This window comes from Megalops cyprinoides, chromosome 22 (genome assembly GCF_013368585.1).
Source record: "Megalops cyprinoides isolate fMegCyp1 chromosome 22, fMegCyp1.pri, whole genome shotgun sequence".
Lineage (NCBI taxonomy): Eukaryota > Metazoa > Chordata > Actinopteri > Elopiformes > Megalopidae > Megalops > Megalops cyprinoides.
In genome coordinates, this window is record NC_050604.1 from 21,505,495 (window position 1) to 21,526,141 (window position 20,647).

Sequence of the window (20,647 nt, forward strand, 5' to 3'; positions counted from 1 at the left end):
AAGATGAAGATAAGGTGGTTTAGGTGGCTGGTTAGATAAGATGAAGCGATAAGTCCCATTTCCACAGCTTGTCATATTAATGAGAAGCTGGAGAAGTGTGCAAAAAGTAGACAATTAGTCAACTCAGACAGGAAACTTTCATAAAAATAAGGTTGCCTGCCTTGTTCAAATTCCACAAACTCTTGTTTGTAGAAGTTTTAAGGAATGGGGAAGCAAAAGACACTAGACAAACCCTACAGGAAGACAGCGACTTGAAACTTGAGAAATGATTAAACTGTATTTTGAGTTGTACCCGGGCCTTGAAAGTAATGAATATGAAGAACAACTATGTATTGTTTAGAATGTTGTAATAAATAGGACAATGGATAACCACCTGCATTTGATACCAAGTCTAATCCTATTTCAATTAGTCTATTAAGGAAAAAAAAATGATAAAAAGGATGAAACTCACTCTACCTTTAATGTGTTAACTTTTAAAATGTCCAGAACTGAACTGTACATAACCAAACATAAATAAGACAGCAAATAAATAAATGTAAAATAAATCAAAAGAACAGTTTCTACCAACATCTCTCTAGGTACATTTTACAAATCAAGCAGTCTGGGCAAACTGAAACAGCAACCTTCATTTCATTCTCCTCTGTTAAATATTCATTTACTGAGCAAATAATTCACTTGACATAAGCTTAATTAGATGCACTGTGACGGAAAGCCTACTGCACATTATTATGGATTGGAATAGTGTTCTCACATGCAAACCATACATTCCTGCCCTTTACCGTGTCTGCCCACAGCATTGATCCTGTGGCTAGCATCCAAAATATTCCTCCACAGATAAACACCATTGTCAGTTCGTGTGGAGACATCAGTAAGTTGCCTTGTTTGATCTACTGGTTTTAATTTGTTGATCGGAGGGTCATTTATGAAAATACTCTGATGCTCCTCTTGCAATTGGAATAATTATTTTTGTTCTGTAGCGTTTAGCCATTTGAGGCAGATTAGATGTGTATAAATAGTGCTTGTTCAGCTAGTTTAAAATTAAAAAAGGAAAAAAATGAATAGAACTTAAAAATAATAGTCGATATGGACTGACTGGAGGTCAGATATTGTTCCTCATTCAGACAGCACTGATAAAGAGAGAACAGTTTTTGTTTTTTTTTTCTTTTTTTTTTTAAAGGAGGACAGGAGGGACTCCTTCCCAAACCTGTCGTGACGATGCTCTCGGGCGCGCGAGTGGGAAGGGTCTGATCTTGGTCGCGCGCCGCCACCACCAGTATTAGAGCGAGGACAGATAAACCACAAGAGAAAAATAAATATGACTATGCTGACAATACTAATACGCATTTTACACCTTTTTTTTGACAACGCCACCCGCGCTTCGCATTGCAAAGCCGAAATCCTTCATTTGGCATTGGTCGGGTTTACACACACATTTCAGCCACCCGTGCTATATATGCATTCTGTTTGATTGCTTCTTTAGTCTGAAAACCTTTAAGGCATATTATCTATAAAAAGAAGGCATTTCCATGAACCTGCTATGCTACACAGTAGATAAGAGGTTTTTTTTTTTTCTCTCTCTCCCTTGAATAAACAAGATTCTTTCGGCGCTGGCTAACATGACTTGCCATTTCATTTGATGGGATTTATGTAAATGTGGAAGGCATTGTGATTACAATGAGAGAATACTGACTAAGTTGTGGCGCTTGTGTTGAAGGTGCAAAATATCAAAAAAAACAAAAAGTATAAACAGTAATCAGAATGCAATTCAGTGCAGTAACAAAACAAAACTAAAAAAAAAAATGAGGAAAAGAGCATACATTCACAAGGTTTGTTTGTTCTGACTCGGGCGCGGCGGGGGGGCAACTACGGTATGAGCAAAGGAGGAAAAGCTTCACAGGTCCGTTCATCCTTTGCTCACGCCACACTTTTAACACTGAGAATCGCCCCCCCCCACCCGCAGTCCCCGTGCGGGACACCAGGGGGAGACAAAACCACACAGACAAGCAGTGGAGCTGTCCCATTTCGTTTCAGCGCCCCAACTTTACAAAAACCATGCCATGTATACACAAACTGTACAGAAGCATGATCAGCACATACGTGTACCAGAATTACTCTACTTTGGTTTTCTCTGAAAAAAAGAAAGCCATTTGTTTTTTTTTTACATGACAGTATTCAATTACAACATATTGTACAAATGCGTAACCCCTATGGTGTAAAACTATTGAATATTTTTTTGTTCATTTTCATTTTATTCAAGTGGCTACTCTATTAAAATACTCTGCTAAAAAGTTGGAAAAATACTTCATTATTTTCTATAAAACATGATCATACATCGTCAGCTGGAAGTGAGGGTATATTTATCTTGGCTCTTGTGAAATAGGCCATCTTCTCCCTGCAGAGAAAGAGAGAGTGAACAGTTAACACAGGTACAATATTTAATGCCACATGTAGACTTCCATACTCATGAATCCTGCAAGAGACATTGTCAGTGAATGAATTATAGTAGACACAGTTATGAAATGTTGCTTAAAATAACCGCTTAACACGCATAATTGTTCAGTGTATCTCTGTCCTTAGTGGTAAATGACTGAGTCTGGAAAACTCCTCTGGGGGGTGGGGGTGGGGGGGTAAAAGTCTTAATCCTGTCAGACACACACCAGAGCATTCAGCGCCAAACACCTGAAATCGTGACACTTGTTCTTTTGCGCAATTCGACACTAATCCCCCGTTTACCTGGGAAAGAGAGGAGCATGCTGGGCCGCTGCCATACAGCGCCCGCGCGGAGGACGGCTTTTATAATCACTTCCACATTCGGCGCTAGCCTGCATGCACACCTGCGGCTTTGCCTGTCAGGCCGCTCTGACTGAACGGGGGAGGGGGGCCGCTGCATTCCAAAAGAAATGAGACTTTCGGAAAGGCCTAACACCACAGGGCTACAAAACACTATGTCTGCATAAACTGTCATTCAAAAAAGCCGGCCGCATTTAAATCTGACAGCTTGTTACCCAGACCGAGTGCAAGTCAAACTGTGTTTAGTTTCTCCTTTGTTTCCCTTTCCTTAACAGCCGCAGTGCAAAAGGGCTGTTATCAAGTCTGAGACACGAACCGTCACCAAGTCAATCTCATCTGTTAAACCACGCGGTGCAGTTTAGGTCTGAACATCGCCTTGACACAGAATGTGATCTCAAATGTGTAAAAATAATAATGCTGTATAGCCATGGTTTTGCTCCAAATCCAATTGAGCTATCAGGTGTCTGAGTTCCCTCACCAGACACCAGTATGGGAAAGACAGTGCGGTACATGTATGAAGCATGTGAAGACTGTTTGATGACAATCACAACACTTGAAAAGACAAATATTTTAGAAAAACTTTAGTGTTTCAAGTACATAATACATGTAAACACTTGCATTTCCAAAGCCTTCCTTCAACAAAGTTATAACTGCAGACTGGGAAATGACCCATTTCCCAGCTCCTTCTGGATGTGCACTACCAGTGATGTCACAGAAACATTGAATTCTGGGATTTTTCAGAGCAATAACGTGTCCAGGAGTGTCTGGAAATTGCTTTTCTAACTTGGGGAAAAAAAAAACAGTTCAAGGTCACATAGCACTGTCAAATCTGTGAAGTAGTTTAAATTAAGTGTCCATCAAAAATGGAAAACTTGATGAACGTTTCCGTGGCGACTGACACAGACGTGTTCAAAATCACTCCTTCTCAGCAGTGTGTCAGTACTCTGAGCTGTGTTTTGCCTGCAGCGAGAACCCCTGGACAGACAGACGTGCACGCACACACAGAGTGTTGTCGCTGTTTTCTCAAATCCTCTGCACAGCACTGGTGTGGGCCAGAGATACACCTGTCATTTTGGTCTGCAGTAAGTCCTTTTAAGTCCTGTCCATCTTCACCAGTTACAGGGCTGTGGTCCAGCCAGTATATTTCACCAGAGCAGCGGGGATGAAAGGGTGTCTACTGACTCTTACAGTCTTATACCTGCGTGTGCCACTCCACCTACCAGGAAGGCAACCGCCAAGATGCCAAGCCGGCTGAGCAGCAGAGAGCGTGTGTCCCACAGATAGTCAGGCTGTTTCGGACAATGCGGTGAAATGAGTCAAAGCTGCGGGATTCTGATCACTATATATAATAACCAAACATGAAGTAAATATAAACTGAGCAGAGACACCCATTTTACTGCAATGTTTCACGCCTGAAAACTGCCAGAATGCCCATTTGTGAGGAGAACAGCTGCTTTATCACACACGTCACCAGGCCCTTGTTTTTGCAGCTCTCAGCGATACACTCTACATGCCTCTTACGAAGAAGGCCCTGGGTGTCTGCCACATGCATAAATAACAACAAATAATCAAATGGCCGCTGACCTGTTGCAGAGTGGGGTTCCAGAGGGAGAGAGAAGGTGAAACAGACCAAGAGAACTGGGTCCTGTATGATCAGGGGGGCGGGGGAGGCTGGGGGGGGGGGGGGCAGAGGCTCGTAGGGGGCGCATACAGGCTCGATTGTGACACAGACTGGCCTTAATCAGAGCACGCCTCCACTGTTCTCATCTTGGAGCGTACCGTGTCACATGGGCTAAAGCACCTTAGACTGAGGAGCGCACTGAAATCTGGGGTTACTCTGTCTGTGTACCTCTACATACCCAATACTACACCATCACCTCAGGTGTACAAGTTGATTAGTCAGGTATTTAAAGTTAAAGGACACCACAGTGTCACCAATCAAAGCCATTTGCCGAACTATTAAGTGTAAACCCAGGGCGTTTTTCAGATCTACTATGAATGGGACCACAGGGGGCGGGATAGCGGGCGGGGCATTGTGGAAGGGCGGGGCCCACCTGAAAGACTGGACCTGCAGCGGAACCTTCTGGCTCTGCTCCCGCAGGCGGCACACGTCCTTGGAGGCCTTCCTCATCAGCTTCTCCGCTTTCAGACCCTGCTTCTGCTCCTCCTTCGACTGCTCCGCCTGTCAGGAAGCCAGGAAAAGGAGGGAGGAAGACGAAAAAAAAGCAGGCATGAAGTGCACTCATCCAAACATGCCCGGGGGGGGGGGCACTTTTAAGCACCTTCACACGCAGACACACAAAGATGCACTTCAAAGGGAGGGACGGCGCTTGAGCGAGTGCCGTGCTTTCAGGTGGGAGACAAAATGAAGGTCGTTATGAGAGAGCACACGTGGTTTCATCCAGGAAAAACACCAGCCAGGGAGCAAAAGACACAATTAAACAGCACTAATCCCCCTCAGAACAACCTGTTTAAGGCTCCTTCTTTTGAAGTGACTTTTAAAGTGGGAACCAAGACATCCAGGGCTGATAGAGTTTTTGAATTACATTTCAGTTGCTGAATCATGTCTGATAAGGTAAGGGGCTATTCAATCCTCAAAGCTTTTTTTTTTTTTTTTTTTACTTTGTCACAAATCACATTCATAATAAATGTCTGTGACTGCTAAAATAAGAACATAAATTTGCAAAAATTTATGAGACAAAAATAATGAGCAGCAAAACAGCATGACTGAATAGGGGTGTACTGTTCCAGAACAGTAGGACAGACAAAAAACAAACAAAAAAAAACTTTCACATGAGCACCAACAACTTTATGCATTTGGATGTTATGCAACTTTATGCTTCTCTATCATCCTCTCCAGGGAGCTGCAGACAGCTCTGGATTGCAAAATATTGGAAATTCATTTGATCTACAGCAGCGCCGAATCTCTACTGAGCACATAGTTTCTAGCTTTAAAATAAATGAGGCTGTCATAATGGTCTATTTCTTATATTAAATTCAAGCCTCTTCGACCTCTCCAAACACATCATGCTACACAGGCCCATTCAGAGACAAGTCTATATGAGACCAGGCTTTTAAAAATCCAAATTATTACAAACTCATGGCTGAAATGAATCAATCAAGTATAATTTTGTGCAAAAGGCAGACCCACTTTTTTCAATTTCAATTAGTTTGAATTACAGAAGTCCTTCGGCTGATATGGTCTTTTAGTCCTGTCGATGGGCTACGAGCACAGAAACCCCTCCATTAAAAACACCCAGCCGCTGTTTGCGTGCTCCGACTCTCGCACGTCTCTGACTGCGTTTGACTGCGTGGTAATGAGTCAGCCCTGCAGGAGCGGTGTGTTCAACCAGCAGCCTCGGGCTACACCTCCAGGCCTTAGAGAGAGGACTATCAATGCCAGGGAGGCCCCGTCCCTCTGAGCCCACCCCTGACGCTTGATAGGAGGGCGCTGGTGTGACAGGAAGTGATGCTCCTGGCCCACTCATCTGAACCGTGAGTCACTGCAACTTTACCTTTTAGTGTTAGCTTTCTCTGCACCACTACTAAGGCACAGCACTGAGCCGAGGGAGGCCGCGTGCAGCTGCCATCTTTGCCATGTTTTTATAAGGAGTTTTTCCACAGCCACACAGATTATATATGCAGAGACAAAGGGCTTAACACCAATAGCTAAGCATGGGTATGAAAATCATGGGTATCAAAGAGGATGTAGGATGTAGGATCTTAGTGAAGAGGAGGTGCAGGCCAGAGTGAAAGAGGGGTAGGTCTTAGTGAAGGAGAGGAGGTGAAGGGGAGGTGCCAGGCCAAAGCAAAGGGGAGGTGCACAGAAAGGGCAGAGAGGCAGGTTTGGGCAGCGAGTGTGGGTGTGTGGGGTGGGGGCTGTGTGGGGGCGGTTGGGCGGTCCCGCTTGCCTGCTTCTCGGCCTGCCTCAGCAGCTTGCGGAAGCGCTCGTCCTCCAGCACGCCGGGCGGCAGCTCGGTCTCGCCCCGGGCCTTCAGGGCCTCCAGCCGCTCCTTCAGCCCCCGCAGCGCCTGCAGCTCGTCATCCAGGCGGCTCTGCCGGGTCCGCGATGCCTGGAGGTCCAGCTCCAGGTCCAGAGAGGTCCGGGCCGGGTGCTCCGGCGCCGCCCGCCGCACCACGGGCTGACAGATGGTCTAGAAGGAGAGGGGCACATTAACCCTCTGAGGGGGGAGGCGGGTGTGGGGGGGTTTGGGCTGTTTTCGGGGAGTTTGTTTTCTGTTTGCTTTACCTCCAATCTTTTGGGAGCCACCACAGTGTGTGAATGCTGTATCATTTGCATTGTCAAATCAGGCCGACTCTTTAACATTGCAGCGAGACACTGCGTTTGGGAGACATGATTTGATTTGCCAGCGCTGCTCACGGAGCGTGAAAGGTTTCACGTACCCGTTTCACCCTCAGGCTCCGTCTCTCTGACGCGTTTCGCACGAACGGGGACTTCTTGGATAAAGTCGAGCTGTCGCTGTCGCTTCTGTTCAACTGGAGAGGGAGAGAGAGGGAGAGAGGGAGAGAGGGAGGGAGAGGGGGAGGGAGGAGAGGAGGGGGGAGGGAGAGAGAGAGAGAGAAAAAGAGAGGGGAGGGAGAGAGAAAGAGACAGTGAGAAAGAAAGAGAAAGAGGGAGAGGGAGAGGGAGAGAAAGTGAGAGAAAGGGGTGGGGGGGGGGGGGCAAAACAAAAACAAGCAATTGACACGGCTTGCATAACGAAGCAGGAAAAGTTAAATTGTTCTGGGCGACGTGTGGAGACTGGAGAAGCCCCCGGTGTCAGACAGTGAGTAATGCATTTAGGGCCGCTTCCTTTGCAACGCTCCCTCTGTGTGTCTTGTATTTCGGCTGTGAAGAAAAGCACAGCCGCTGAGGTGTAACCTGAATACTGGAGGCGCGCCAGTTTCGCCCCTGGAAATCGATTTGGCAGGAGAGGTGCTGTCGAGGCAGGACGTCTCATTTAAAGAGGACCATCCTGGGGCGGCCGCGGCGCAGAGGAGACGCACGGGTTCGAGCCTCGCTACGAAACGCGATGCTCCATATGCAACGCTGTGCCAACCTTACACAAGCAAGGCTCTGAGGTTCGCAGCTCAAATGCCATTCTTATGTGACATCTCAGAGAAAGAGTTAACGTAATACGATTGGAGTGATGTCTAGCCGTACCTCATATCACTGTGCGTGTGAGTGAGAGTGAGGGAGAGCGTGTGTTACAGTGTGTGTGCGTGTGTGTGAGTAAGAGAGAGAATGTGTTAGAGTATGTGTGTGAGAGTGCGTGTGCGGACGGCAGCGTAGTACAGTGGTAAGGAGAAGGACTCATAACCAAAGGGTTGCCGGTTCAATTCTCTGATGGGGCACTGCTGCTGTACCCTTGGGTAAGGTACTTAACCCACAATTGCCTCAGTAAATATCCAGTTGTATAAATGGATAACATACCAATGCAAGTTGTTCTGTATAAGAGCGTCTGCTAAATGCCAATAATGCAGTGTGTGTGTGAGTGAGAGAGCCGCTTAGTCTATGTGTGTGCGGGTGTGAGTAAATTTCTGATTCCGTTTGTATACAACATTTGCACACAACATAACCTCACTTAACCTAACTCAGCCCTAACTTATTCACTGAATAAATGGCTGAATGGAGTGTGTGCTGTGTGAGGGCGAGTCCACTCACCCTGCAGATGTACTGGTTGCGCTCTCCCGGGGAGAAGGTCTGCGAGCGCATCACCATGCTGTTGCGCACGAACACCCGCTGCCTGGAGCCCAGGTTGTTCCGGTCTTTGGGCCGCACCGCCACGTTCTCGGGGACCACCGCGTCGTCCGTGTTCGTCTCTTTGTCCACCTGAGGGGATGGCGAACCCGCGTTATTGGTCTGCAAGCTGAAGGCCAGGAAAGAGACACGCCCCCTCACCTCCGGCTAATGGACACAAACCGCCGCGGCGCTCGGGAGTAACCTCCTTCTCTGTTGCTTTGTTCAGACGCTGTTTAATTCCAGGTGTTGAAAAGCAGTGATCTAACACCAGGCACCTTCTGGCCTGACCTCAGACTGGCGGCTGAATAGCAGCTCTTGTTGTTTCTGTGGCCAGTGGCAATCAGTGAAGAATTACCTTGCTTTTCCTGTAATGAAATTTAATCTGGCCAGCAACAGACAGCTGCAGCCTCGGACAATAACGGCACCACCCCAACTCTCCACCCCGCCCTCTCCTTCCTGGTTTAATGGTTTTCTTTTAAGGCCATCCTAAAGGAATGTTCTAGAAACGAGGAATGTGCATTTCCGAGCAGTGCTCTGCTGGGCTCCCTGAGAGCGCGAGGTCCGAGCGGAGGAGATTGGCCTGTCCCGATTTCTTCCCAACGGCCGGACGGGAATGAAGTTTTTGTGTGGGGGGCGAGGGGAGGAGCTGTGGGGGCATCTGGATGAGAGGATGAGATCCGTGCCGCGTTCAGCGCGTCTCTAAGCGACACACTCACTCAAGGGCAGATTTCACTCGCTTTGCACAATGCCGCGTTTCTGTTTCAGAGTGTTTGGCTTCAGTGAAACACTTACCAGTGTTGGTCCTTCAGCTGGCTGTGAAGAGATCGCTTCGTCCTTCCTCTCCTCTTCCTCCTCCTCTTCCTCCTTCTCCACCCGTTCGTCTCCATCTTCCTCCTCCTCCTCCTCCTCCTCTCTGTAACGACTGTCGCAGCGGGTGCATTCCTCCGCCTCCCTGGTCGCTTTCCCCTCCGCCTCTTCCTCATCCTCCTCCTCTTCCTCCTCCACTCCCATGATGAGCTCCGCGCTGTTCTCTCCCAGCATCTGCAGCCTGGAGGGACGAGGCCAGACAACTCTGTGAAATGGCATCACTGTACACCACATTCAGAAACACAGATGGAACAGGACTCCACATCTCTGAGGGGCTAGCGCTAGCACTAGCCCTAAGAGTAGCACAAGCACTAGCACTAGCGTCTAGCGTTAGCTTGATCCCTAACGGGTGTCAGGCAGGGTAGGTAAGCAGCGTTGGACAGAGCAGGTGAACGGTGTCGGGCGGGACAGGTGAGCAGTGTTGGGTGGTGGGGCAGGTGAGCAGTGTTGGTCCGTGGGGGCGGGGGGTGAGCAGTGTCGGGCGGGGCAGTACCATTCTTCCCCCATTTCCAGCTGACTGTCCCTCTCCTCTTGGGCCAGCTCCTGCTCCACCGCCTCCAACTCTGTGGAGGTCCGCTCCAGCAAGGCCGACACTGCGTCCTGCACAAACAAGCACAACGCACTCATCAGCACACTGCGTCCTGCACAAACAAGCACAACGCACTCCTCAGCACACTGCATCCTGCACAAACAAGCACAACGCACTCATCAGCACACTGCGTCAAACAGATGTATGAACTGATAGCATGTAAGAATGGATGAAGCCATCTGCAGACAAATAACCCGCTGTAATGTAATGTAATGCAATACAATGTAAAGTAATGACACATGACAAGATGTAACATTACGATGCTCCGTGGATGGAGATCCTGCCCCCCTGCTGGCGGCAGGATGGGGGAGGACTCACCAGGTCCACCCCTCCGCTGGGGGGCTGCTCGGGGGCCACGGCGGGGCGCTCCTCCTCGGGGTCCTTGCTCCTCTTGCAGGCCAGCAGGTTGTACCAGTGGCTGGAGAGGTCGGCAGACAGCGGGAGGTCGGCCAGGCTGATGTGAGCTCCGGCCTGCAAACACATTCACATTTACACTTATTCATGAGACGGACGCTTTTATCCAAAACCGCTTACAAGGGAGGTAGAGTACAACACAAGCAAAAAACCATAAGGAGTCAACAATATTAGAAGGGCTGCATGACCAGGTTTCAACAGTTGGCCAGACAAGGTACACGCTAGCTCATAGAGCTGACAAGTGCGTTAAACCATTAGATAACTATAAAATAGAATTTAAAAAAAGTAAAGTAGGAAACAGTTTTGAGACATGAGAAATTCCCTTAAGGAGCAGCATTTCAGGGGCTCGGGCGAGAGCGGAAGAGTGTCTTTCTTGAGATCTTTCTTGAGATCTTTCTTGAGATCTTTCTTGTAGATCTTTCTTGTAGATCTTTCTTGAGATCTTTCTTGAGATCTTTCTTGCAGATGGAGAGGAGCTCTGCAGAACGGGAGTGTGGATGTTCATTCCACCAACGGGGGACAACAGTAGGGAAGACATGGCCGGCCAAGGGTGAGCCCGGGCCAGACCGTGCCGCAATCCCACCTGTGCCGTTTGGAACAGCACCCCGGCAAGCATGCAGAGGTGTAAGGTGACCCCAAAGCCCCGCCAAACGAAAAGGAAACCCACTGACATGTTGTGAGAGTGTTCCAACCAACAGCAGATCTCACCTCTAAAGATCTGAACACCCTACCTGATGACGAATTAACAATATCCATCAAAGAGCACGCTCTTATCCAGCTCTTCTCGATCAGTTTTAAGTATTAAAAAAAGAAAGTGCAGTAGCTTTTTTAACAGATTTCGTCGGAGCATGTAAACTCATTAGCACTGAAAAAACAGAGCAAAATTGTGATCCTCACCCTGAGAGCAGCAAGAGAGTGAACACAGAGGGGGGGGGGGCACACAGCACTCAGAGAGCTTAGCAACTGTCTGAAACACAGCTAATAAAGCCAATGACCTTCTCACACAGCAAGGATGAAAAGGCCCTACAAGTGAATTTACTAATTAAAACAGACTACCTGCGTTCACTATCGCACCAACATGAAGCTGGGTCCCTCTTAGAAATGTTCTTCACCTAACAGCCTCCCCTGACCGCCAGGAGAGTTTTACCCATCTTCTCCCTCAGACCTTAGGTGAGTTTTGTGTAATGATTTCTCCTTGGTGTTCCAGCACTGATTGCTGAGGGTAAGTGATGCAGGAACCATGCTCTCCACAGCTCTCCTTTAAAACGTACATTGTTTAATAAGAGCCATGTATGGTCACTGTCTGCAGCAGTGTTTTGTAGTGGTTAGGAGTAGGGCTTGGAACCGAAAGGTTGCCAGTTTGATTCCCCACTGGGACACTGCTGCTGTGCCCTTGGGCAAGGTACTTCATCCACAATTGCCTCAGTAAATATCCAGCTGTATAAATGGATAACATTGTAAAACTGTAACCTTTGTAAGTCGCTGTGCATAAGAGCGTCTGCTAAAATGACAATACTGCAATGTAATGTAATGTACTGCCCGACGTACCAGACACTGCTCCCTCCGAGACGAGCTGACGGCGCACACGTCCACCCGCAGGGTCTTCTGCCTCAGCGTCGCCTGGGAGACGGCCACCCGGAAGACCTCGTTGAGCGGGGCGCCCTCGGCCGGCGTCTGGGGCCGGGTGCGGAACAGGCTGCTAACGTCGCTGGAGGAGGGCAGGAGGGCCACGCGCACGTACCTGTGGGGGGCGCCACAGAGGAACAAGTCTCAACCAGCGAACGAGGTTCAGCGCCCGCAGGGACACAAGACCAGCCGGTTTATCCGCCGGCGATATCTGCGGAGACGTCCTCAAAACACAGATTTTTACCTCCCTGTGTGTTCAGTTATCAAAAGTATTATGTACTAATTGCCGTTGTATTGTATTGTATGCTTAGACTCATTCTGCTCTTTTTGACACTGATAATTACCTGTCTGTATTTGTTTGTGTATATGTTTGTGCATATGTCTCTACTGATGTGTATATTTATGCAATTAACCACAATGGATGGGCAGCAGCTAAAAGACCAGTAACGACAACAGTAATTATAACAAAACCACACAGTGTGGATACCTCTCCTGTGCTCTCACAGGTTTACAGCAAAACCCTTCACCACACTCACAGCACAGCTGAATCGGAGCGTGTACGTCACACTGACAATGAAAGAGAGCCTCATCTGTGTGCTGTCTCGTTTGGCGTTTGGAGGGGGCTGTGATTACCCGCTCTGGGGTTCAGGACAGCTGGAGGGCTGGAGTCGGGAGTGAAGCCCCGGCAAAGAGAAGCTCTGCACAGACAGACCCATATGGGGCCTGACAGAGAATGCCACACTCCCAGACTCCTCCGCTGATGCAGACATCCCTGACGCGAGCATTTTGGGATGTCGTCGAGATGGAGCAACGGCCAACGAACACACACAGGTTAACCCCTTCACACCCACAGCCCCAAGCTTTGTCCATTTAACAACCCCCCTCCCCCCACCCACCCCACACAGCCAACCACTCAGCCTTCATGTGCATATGCAGAATGAAACTACAAAGGGGGGGAAAAAGAAATAAAAGGAAAAAAAGCAGAGATACCCCCCACTAAGTTGTATCTCATTTTTGGAACATGTTTCAGTATGTTTCCAAATTCAAAGCATTTGTCCTGCTGTTCCATTTGACACGCGTGTCTTTTCAAGGCCGCAACATGAGAGAAAGGATTAATTCAATTTTTTAATTTTTTTTTTCTGCATCCATGAAAGGAACATGAAAAACAGCAGCTGTGAAACATGGCCGTGGGGGGCGAGAGGAGGGGGGGGGGGCATCTGAACCGTGTTGTTCCCCCATGCCATGTTAGTGGGGGAAGCTGCCCTCAAACACGGGGGTGCGGGGAAAATAAAGACTCCGAACACAGCTACCGTGCAAACAGCCTCTGACTTAATACCTTGGTGCGTCAGAGCCGATTGCTCATTCGCACTGATAGGATCTGTGCCCTCCACCCCAGGGCAGACCTCCTTTGCTGCCTGGTGATAACACTCCTATACCCAGAGCCGAAAAGGCACCGTTACCTCCCCTTCCAGGCATCGTCCCCTCAGGCCTCCTCCAGGAAAGGGATGCGCCTGTCTGGTGGTGAGACACTGAAAAATACCTCCCTCCAGGCTGGGCCAGCACCCCTGGTCTGCCCCCTCAACAGCGACTCACTGCTGTCAGCTCAGCACTGGTGCTCTATATTCCAGATAGCTGCCCACCCTGCGCACCAGATTCACCAGACAAATCACTCCTTTCCAATGCAGATACATTAAGCCCTGATTCAGCACTGAGTCTGTACTTGATTCAAAGACACACTACTGCTGATTCAACACCAACTCCCTAGGCTCCGCATTCAATACGGACACAACACTCACGATTCGACCATGACAACCGGTGTGTCCGATTCTTAACTTACATACTCAAACTTAGATACAGTTTCTTACACTCACATTCTGCTCTCCCCGCTCAGGGTCAGTACCCTGTACTCCCAATGAGCTGACACCCTGCACTACAGATTCAACACGTGCTGCGCTGTGTATCTGGAGAATCGCTCGGCGCCAGCGTTACTGACCCATCTGAATCCCTGAGTACTCACACTTTGGTGCCGGCTGGGACCAGCAGGGCAGCCTGGTTCTGCAGCTGCATGACGACCACGACGAAACTGCCGTTGGCCGAGTCATACCTGCAAAGTGGAGGAGGAACAAGCAGTTTATGCTAACGAGTCAGAAAAAAGAGATTTGTTTCATTCATTTGTGTGATCTGTTTGAGCAGGCACTTTGCTAGGAGCGGTGGCTCTAAGACGCTGTACTTTACAGCTACAGTATGAGAGTGAATGAGAGAGTTTAGAGAGCCATGTTTTGACATGCAGAAACAATTAAGCCGAGAAATTCACTCTCCTTATACAGATGTGATCAGTAATTGGCTGCACTGAACACTGCTTTTCTGATGCCATGGGAGATATCCAGGGTTTGGATTTCTCTTGCATGAAAGGACAGGGGAAGACTAATCAAGCCACAGTACCTGCTTGGTGAGATTCACTCACTTGCTGTTGATGTAACTGAGAAACTCTTAAATGAGACTACAGCCATGTGCCACATTCTTGTGGCATGTTGGATTTTTGGCAGTCAGTTTGTGTCGCTCACAATTTGATCCGCGAAAGAAACGGGAGAAGACTCTTTTGGAGGAGTGCAACGGGGCATGGCAGCTGGCAGTGGATTAAATTCACTATGAGGACATTCAGGAGGAAGTTCCTCTCAACCGCCTCCATTAATAACTGCAAAGACAACCCATGACTGGCTATGCAACATAAAGAGCGTGAATTTGCTCATGTCGGCTCGGACTTACTTGAACCCCATCTGAACCTGGGCCGCCTCTGAGACACCCGGCTCGTCCTCGATATACACCTGGTCTTCCGCCTCGTTGGACCTGCGGGGGATGACACACACACACACAAATCTCACCCATCCATGGACCCACGACGTCACCCGAAAGCCACCCGCCAGCTCCTCCGCTCTTTATCAGAGTAGAAAAAGCACTAGAGCCACTGAGATCTGCTATTAGCGAATGAGAGTCAGGGAGAAGAGAGGGGGCTCTGGGCAGATTAATTACACGCTGAGCAGGCCTTTCTGAAGTGAAGCACCCTGGGAGTTGGCTTCCTGTCCTGCGACAAAGTCTAATTAAACCAGACCAGCCGCAAGACAGGGGGAGGAAGGGTGGGAGGGGAGAAGGGGAGGGAGCTGTGGAGGGTGAAAGACAGAAAAGAAAGAGAGAGAGAGAGGAGGAGGAGGGAATGAGAGTAGGCGGGAGGAAATTGGGGGGTGGCAGAGAGTTGGAAGAGTGATCGAATTTGAAGGGGTCAATGAACAGTGAATTAAGACTGGTTGAAACAGGCATAAAGCATTTTCAGGGAGAGGAAATGAAAAACCCAGCTGGCAGAGGGTGGCTTTGGTGTCGGGGCACAGAGGGGGTGATGAAAGAGAGGATTCTGGGAAAACAAAATCAAGTTTTCTCCTTTTTTTTTTTCTTTTTTTTTTTTCTCAAAGAGGCTTGTTTCATCTTGTTTCACCCCTTCCTTTTGAGCCGAGCGGTAGGACACACGGACCATGCTGCAGGCCTGTGAGGCGTTTTTGAGAAGCCGCAGGACGGATCGTTTCCTTGGACGCGGCTGCGATCTGTGACAGGCCCTTGACGTGTCAGCCGTCGCCCGAGGAGCGCAGGCCCCTGGCATTTTACCTAAAATGATCTCAGGAACCTTATCATCTTAGCCATTTCCAATGACGGGTGTCCAAATTAATTTGGCTGAAGAGTCCGACTGGATGGAACCTAGGGTCCCGGGCCTTTAAAGATGGCGGCGGGGTGGGCTGAGAGGAATGTGTGTTTTTGGAGGGGGTGGGAGGAGGGTAGGGCGCGTGGGGCCGAGGGGGCAAGATGACAGGTTTCGGCAGGGGCCGACCCACCGTTTGAGGGATGCCTCGTACACCCCGCTGTCGCCCGCCACCGACTCGTCGGACACCGCGGCCGACACGCAGGCCGGCTTCTCCTCCAGCAGGCATCCCGGCGGCCGTCTCGACAGGTCTGCATCTGCGGGATGGAGAAAAAAGCAAAAATAAAAAATTAAAAAAAAAAAAAGACACAAAAAAAGAAAAAAGACACACAAAAACAAAGATGAAGGGAACCAGCAGTGCTGGGCAGCCTGTCAGAGAAGGGGAACCATATCTTAAGATGAATACAAAGCATCGGGAATTCTAACGCTACCGAAGATCAAACGGTTTAGCTCCTCTGTCACACAGACTGAACAGCACAGCACTACTGATCTGTGCACGCGTGTTGAAACTCATAAGACACTTTACCTTCCTTTGAATATTCATCTTGTAGGGTAGCAGACACAGGCAGTGGCATTCTTTTAAATGTCTATCCATTGTACTGAAATCGGAAATTGCTCGACTTTGTACCAGTACATCAACGTCATTGTAGTTTAGTGCTCCACCAGTAGATGGCAGTATTTTACTGGTAGATGGCAGCACTGCATAAAAATAATGTGTGAGGCTTCAGGAATGATTACAGTAGAGATGAGAGACTGGCACACATTTTACGGTTATGGAGAGCGACTTGTCTTTCACAGTACCCTTTTCAACAGAAATTGAGCTAATTATCTTACATGATGCTAAAGAATGACTTCACTGTTCTTCAAAAATAAACAGACAAGACAAGGCTCTCAAGGTTAACTCAAACTGGGAGCTTAATTATCAAAACGGCCTTACCACCGCTCAAAGCAGAAGTGAGAGAGAGGAGCCCTAACAAAGACAAAGACATTCCGGCATTCTGAGCGTGAAAGAGACACTCCTGCCTTTTCACATTATACATCACAGCACGCCGCAACGCCAGCCAGCACTCATATCTGACATTTAGAGTCCATTATCAAATTAGCTGGTGAATCACCGAACGCTAAGACAATGCCGCTCAGTCAGAGGAATGTTCCTGGCCTGTAATATGCGGCAATGGGAGATCCTTGTACCTGTATCCCCCACCCAGTGTCTAGGACAGGCCTGCTGCTTTCTTCTCACTGTTCAAATTTAGAGTCACCACGCAACAGGCCACCTCTTTTTCTGGCTAATTCGTAAGGTGAGATTGGGACATGTTATAGCTCACGATGAAGTGATGATTAAATGGTAAAAATGGGGTAACACTGCGACGCTAAATTGCAGCAACCTGAATTTACCTCAGAGTGTGCGGCATTCTTGTGCTACAAGAGAAACAGAGAGCCAAGTAAGTCAGAGTACCTAGAGACCTGGTGAACTCCGCCTGTGAGCGCGCGAGTGGTGGTGAGTGGGATGTGTGCCGGAACTCTCCGCCGTTACCTGACATTCCCTCGCGGAGCGTCGCCAGGGTTCCCCGCCGCACCCCGTCGCCAAGCTCCTTGTCCCCGGGCTCGGAATCCAGCAAGATTTGGTTGTCGTAGAAAGTCAGTCCCGCGAAGTCGCCGGCCGCATCGCCCTCCCCGAAGTCAGCGACCAGGTCGTGGGCAGGTGGCGGGAAGGCGCCCTCCAAGACCAGCGGCGAGCCCGGCGGCGAGAGCGAGGACAGTGAGGAGCGCGAGGACAGCGACGCCACTGACTTGGGGGGCTCGGCCGGCCGCGCCTGCGCGGGGGGGCCCCCGTCGGCCTGCTGGGCTGCCCCCGCCGCCCCGGCCGCTCCCGCCCCCGGCGAACGGGCCACCTCGTTCTCATGGATGGTGGTGATGGTGGAGGGCGCGTAGGCCGGCTTCTCTTGCAGCAGCAGGTCCAGCTTGTACTGGTAGTCCAGGTCCAGGGGCTGCTCGGCCTGGCCGTAGTACAGGTCGCCCGAGCTGAGTGAGTTGAGCGAGCCGCGGCTGGAGGCGTTCAGGGACCCGCGGCTGGACGCCAGGGAGCCCAGGCTGCTGCCGGAGGACACCGACAGCGTGCTGGCGGACAGGCTGCGACGGGAGAGAGGGAGGGAGGGACAGGGCGTTAGGGCGTGGCACGCACCCCACAGCTCCCCCCACGGAGGCCCTCCACAGAGCGTTCACACTGGCGGGGGGGGGGGTGTGTGACTGTGGCGGGCCTGGGCCAGGTTTAATTCGGGGAGAGGATTACACGGTCCCGGGCGCCACGGCCGGGCTTATAAGGCCCTCTCATCGGGGACGCTGCTAATAACGAGAAAAGCCGCCTCATCTGTGTGCCTGCCAAAACATGGCTGCTCTTTTCCCTAAAACATGGACTGTGGGGGAGGGGCTTCAGGGCTTCCCGCAGAGAGAGGGAGAAGAGAGAGAATTTAATTTCTCCAACAAATAAAACATCCCCTTTCCGCTCCAAGTGTTGCCAATCAAGTGCCGCCAACACAAGTGTGCCAGTTGGACACGGAGTAATTTACAATAACGATGATGCTAATTTGAGGGCCGTTTTTCGGGAACTCTGACTGACGTTATGTGGAGCTGGGTGGGGGTGGGGGGTCAGGGCGGTACGTACCTTTTCAGCTGCGAGTGCAGGGCGGTGGCCAGCCGGGTGGACTCCTCCAGCCTCTGCAGCAGAACCCGCCTCCTCTCCTGGACCTTCAACCTGAGAAAGGGGAGAGGGAGGATGGGGCGGGGGGGGGGGGAGTGAACCAAGGTGAGCGGTCGTTGTCATGACAACACCCAAACGCGAGAAAAGCAGATGTGGGGGCGCGTCTCCGTCAGCAACGCGGGACCACCGTGGAGAGGCGAGGGGCACGTTGCCATGGCTACACGGGAGCGCCGCGAAGGTGAGGGTGCGTGTGGCTGTGTCAGTGCCCCCGATCAGATTGCTAAGGACAACTCGGGTCACAGAGCAGCAAACGGATCTCCTGGAGGACTGGCTGGTGCACATGCTGTTATTTTGCAGGATGTTTTTTTTTCCAGGCTGATTAACCTGGCTTAATTGGTCCTGTCACACAATTAGGCAAATGCATCTACAGGAAAGCACTTCCCAGAAATACAGCACAGTAAAATATCTGAGCATAAGGCACATGTGCTATCTTCAGCTGTACTCTACTAACTGATTTATGTTTTCGTGATTATTAAGAGAACAGCGCAGAGTGAATCGCTCTGGTTGGGGTGAGACGTTGCGCGAGGGGCTGCACTCTTCAGCCCTGACTCAGGGTAACTAATCAATGACTGTGATGAATGCTGGTCTATCTAACATCCTTCACATGCGCCACATCATTAAACAGAGGTGGGAGTACAATTTTCCAGATGATCTGAAATAAAGACCCCCAAAGCACACTCAAAAGTCACGTGCATATGTTTACATGCCCAGTCTTACCCTCTCACACACACACACACACACACACACACACACACACACACACACAGACACCTTATTGGCAGGGAGGAACAGCTGTGCCCTCCTCCCTTTTTTTTTTTTGGTTTTACAAGACCAGGCAGGCTCTCGCTTCCTCTGACTCCGCTGTTTGGGGACTGGTAACCGTGGCAACGGGCACATCGGCCAACGGAAGAGCACGGGTCGTTAGTGCCTCGCCGAGGTCATGTGACCCACGTCAGATGAAGACGCCTGCCGGTGACACTTCGGCTGATGGCAGGGGCACCGGTGGTCCCCCAGAGAGGACAGCAAAGGGGGGACGACCAGGCCTGGGACGAGCAGCGCCACGCACCCCCTGGCCAAGGTCTCCAGCGCCTCCATTTGCCTTTTTGCTCTGCTTAATAACGACATGACCAAGACCTCTGTGGAGCTGGCCTTTTCGTGATCTGGCGCAAAGCGCGACCCCTTGCCCGGTGCCAGATCCCAGAAGGCCGAGCGGAACTGTCAGAGAAGCTGGGGGGGGGGGGGGGGGGGGCGTGTGTCATCATATCTGGTATCTGGGTCATGTGACATGGCGCTCACTTCACTGCAGTGGCACAGCGGCGGCACTAGGAAGACGAACAGCCAATCAGGCGAGGCCACGGCCTCTGCGCGCTTTACTGACACACAGGGAAAAGGAGCCTCACAGACCGGAGAGAGGCAGGAGAGGAAGAGAGGTGGAGAGAGACATCCTGGCTCCATCAGGCAAAACCTGCAGTCTAACAAAACTAAACATCTGTTTGCAAGCTCTTCACTTCACAGCTCGTTTATGTCAAGCTGATGTTTGGGGGGTAAACTAGCGGGGGATTTTTTTTCCCAGCCAAATTCAGCTGTGTGACCAGTGCCTGATTATCGCATCTTCAAAATACTTCCCTTGCTGTGGTTCCGCTGCTAAGACACTACAATACGGTCCCCCTAATTACCGTGTATTTATAAACCAATCACACAGTGACTAATTACCCATAGTCACAGTGCTATTATCAATGGTTACAATGTAGTTAATGTGTAAAATCAGTGCGTGTGCAACAGTATGTAATTACAATTGCGGCCATAAAACCACAATGCCTCCAATTACAATGTCACTATCATTACCCTTTAATATGTCATGCTTAAGCTGAATTGCGAACCAGTCCTGAACACAATAATTATTGAGCAATTAGTATGTAAATTCAGACTAATTAGAGAAACCCACTGTGTTACCCTTTGGAATATTCATTAAATTAAAGAAAAGAAACAACTACGTAGATGGCAAACAATTTCTATTTGATTAGCATGGCTACGCTTTGTGTTTGTCAACAGAAACACCCCACAACCCGGGACAGGACTAATTAGAACAAAGTCACCGCCAGCCACGTCGTCACT

General features: G+C 49.8%; 1 protein-coding gene across 1 annotated transcript in view; it reads right to left on the minus strand.

The window, feature by feature from the left end:
* Positions 1-608: 608 nt before the first annotated feature.
* The window catches only part of LOC118769785 (protein WWC2-like), a 61,661-nt gene continuing 41,622 nt past the window's right edge, over positions 609-20,647 (minus strand). The window contains exons 10-23 of the mRNA XM_036517102.1: positions 18,437-18,526; positions 17,309-17,904; positions 15,908-16,031; positions 14,796-14,876; positions 14,047-14,133; positions 11,952-12,144; positions 10,308-10,460; positions 9,894-10,000; positions 9,326-9,581; positions 8,456-8,623; positions 7,195-7,287; positions 6,702-6,944; positions 4,845-4,972; positions 609-2,392 (exon numbers count right to left, since the gene is read on the minus strand). Coding sequence (XP_036372995.1) covers positions 2,326-2,392; positions 4,845-4,972; positions 6,702-6,944; positions 7,195-7,287; positions 8,456-8,623; positions 9,326-9,581; positions 9,894-10,000; positions 10,308-10,460; positions 11,952-12,144; positions 14,047-14,133; positions 14,796-14,876; positions 15,908-16,031; positions 17,309-17,904; positions 18,437-18,526 — 2,386 coding nt within the window. The 3' untranslated portion in view covers positions 609-2,325. The remainder of the gene's footprint in view (positions 2,393-4,844; positions 4,973-6,701; positions 6,945-7,194; positions 7,288-8,455; positions 8,624-9,325; positions 9,582-9,893; positions 10,001-10,307; positions 10,461-11,951; positions 12,145-14,046; positions 14,134-14,795; positions 14,877-15,907; positions 16,032-17,308; positions 17,905-18,436; positions 18,527-20,647) is intronic.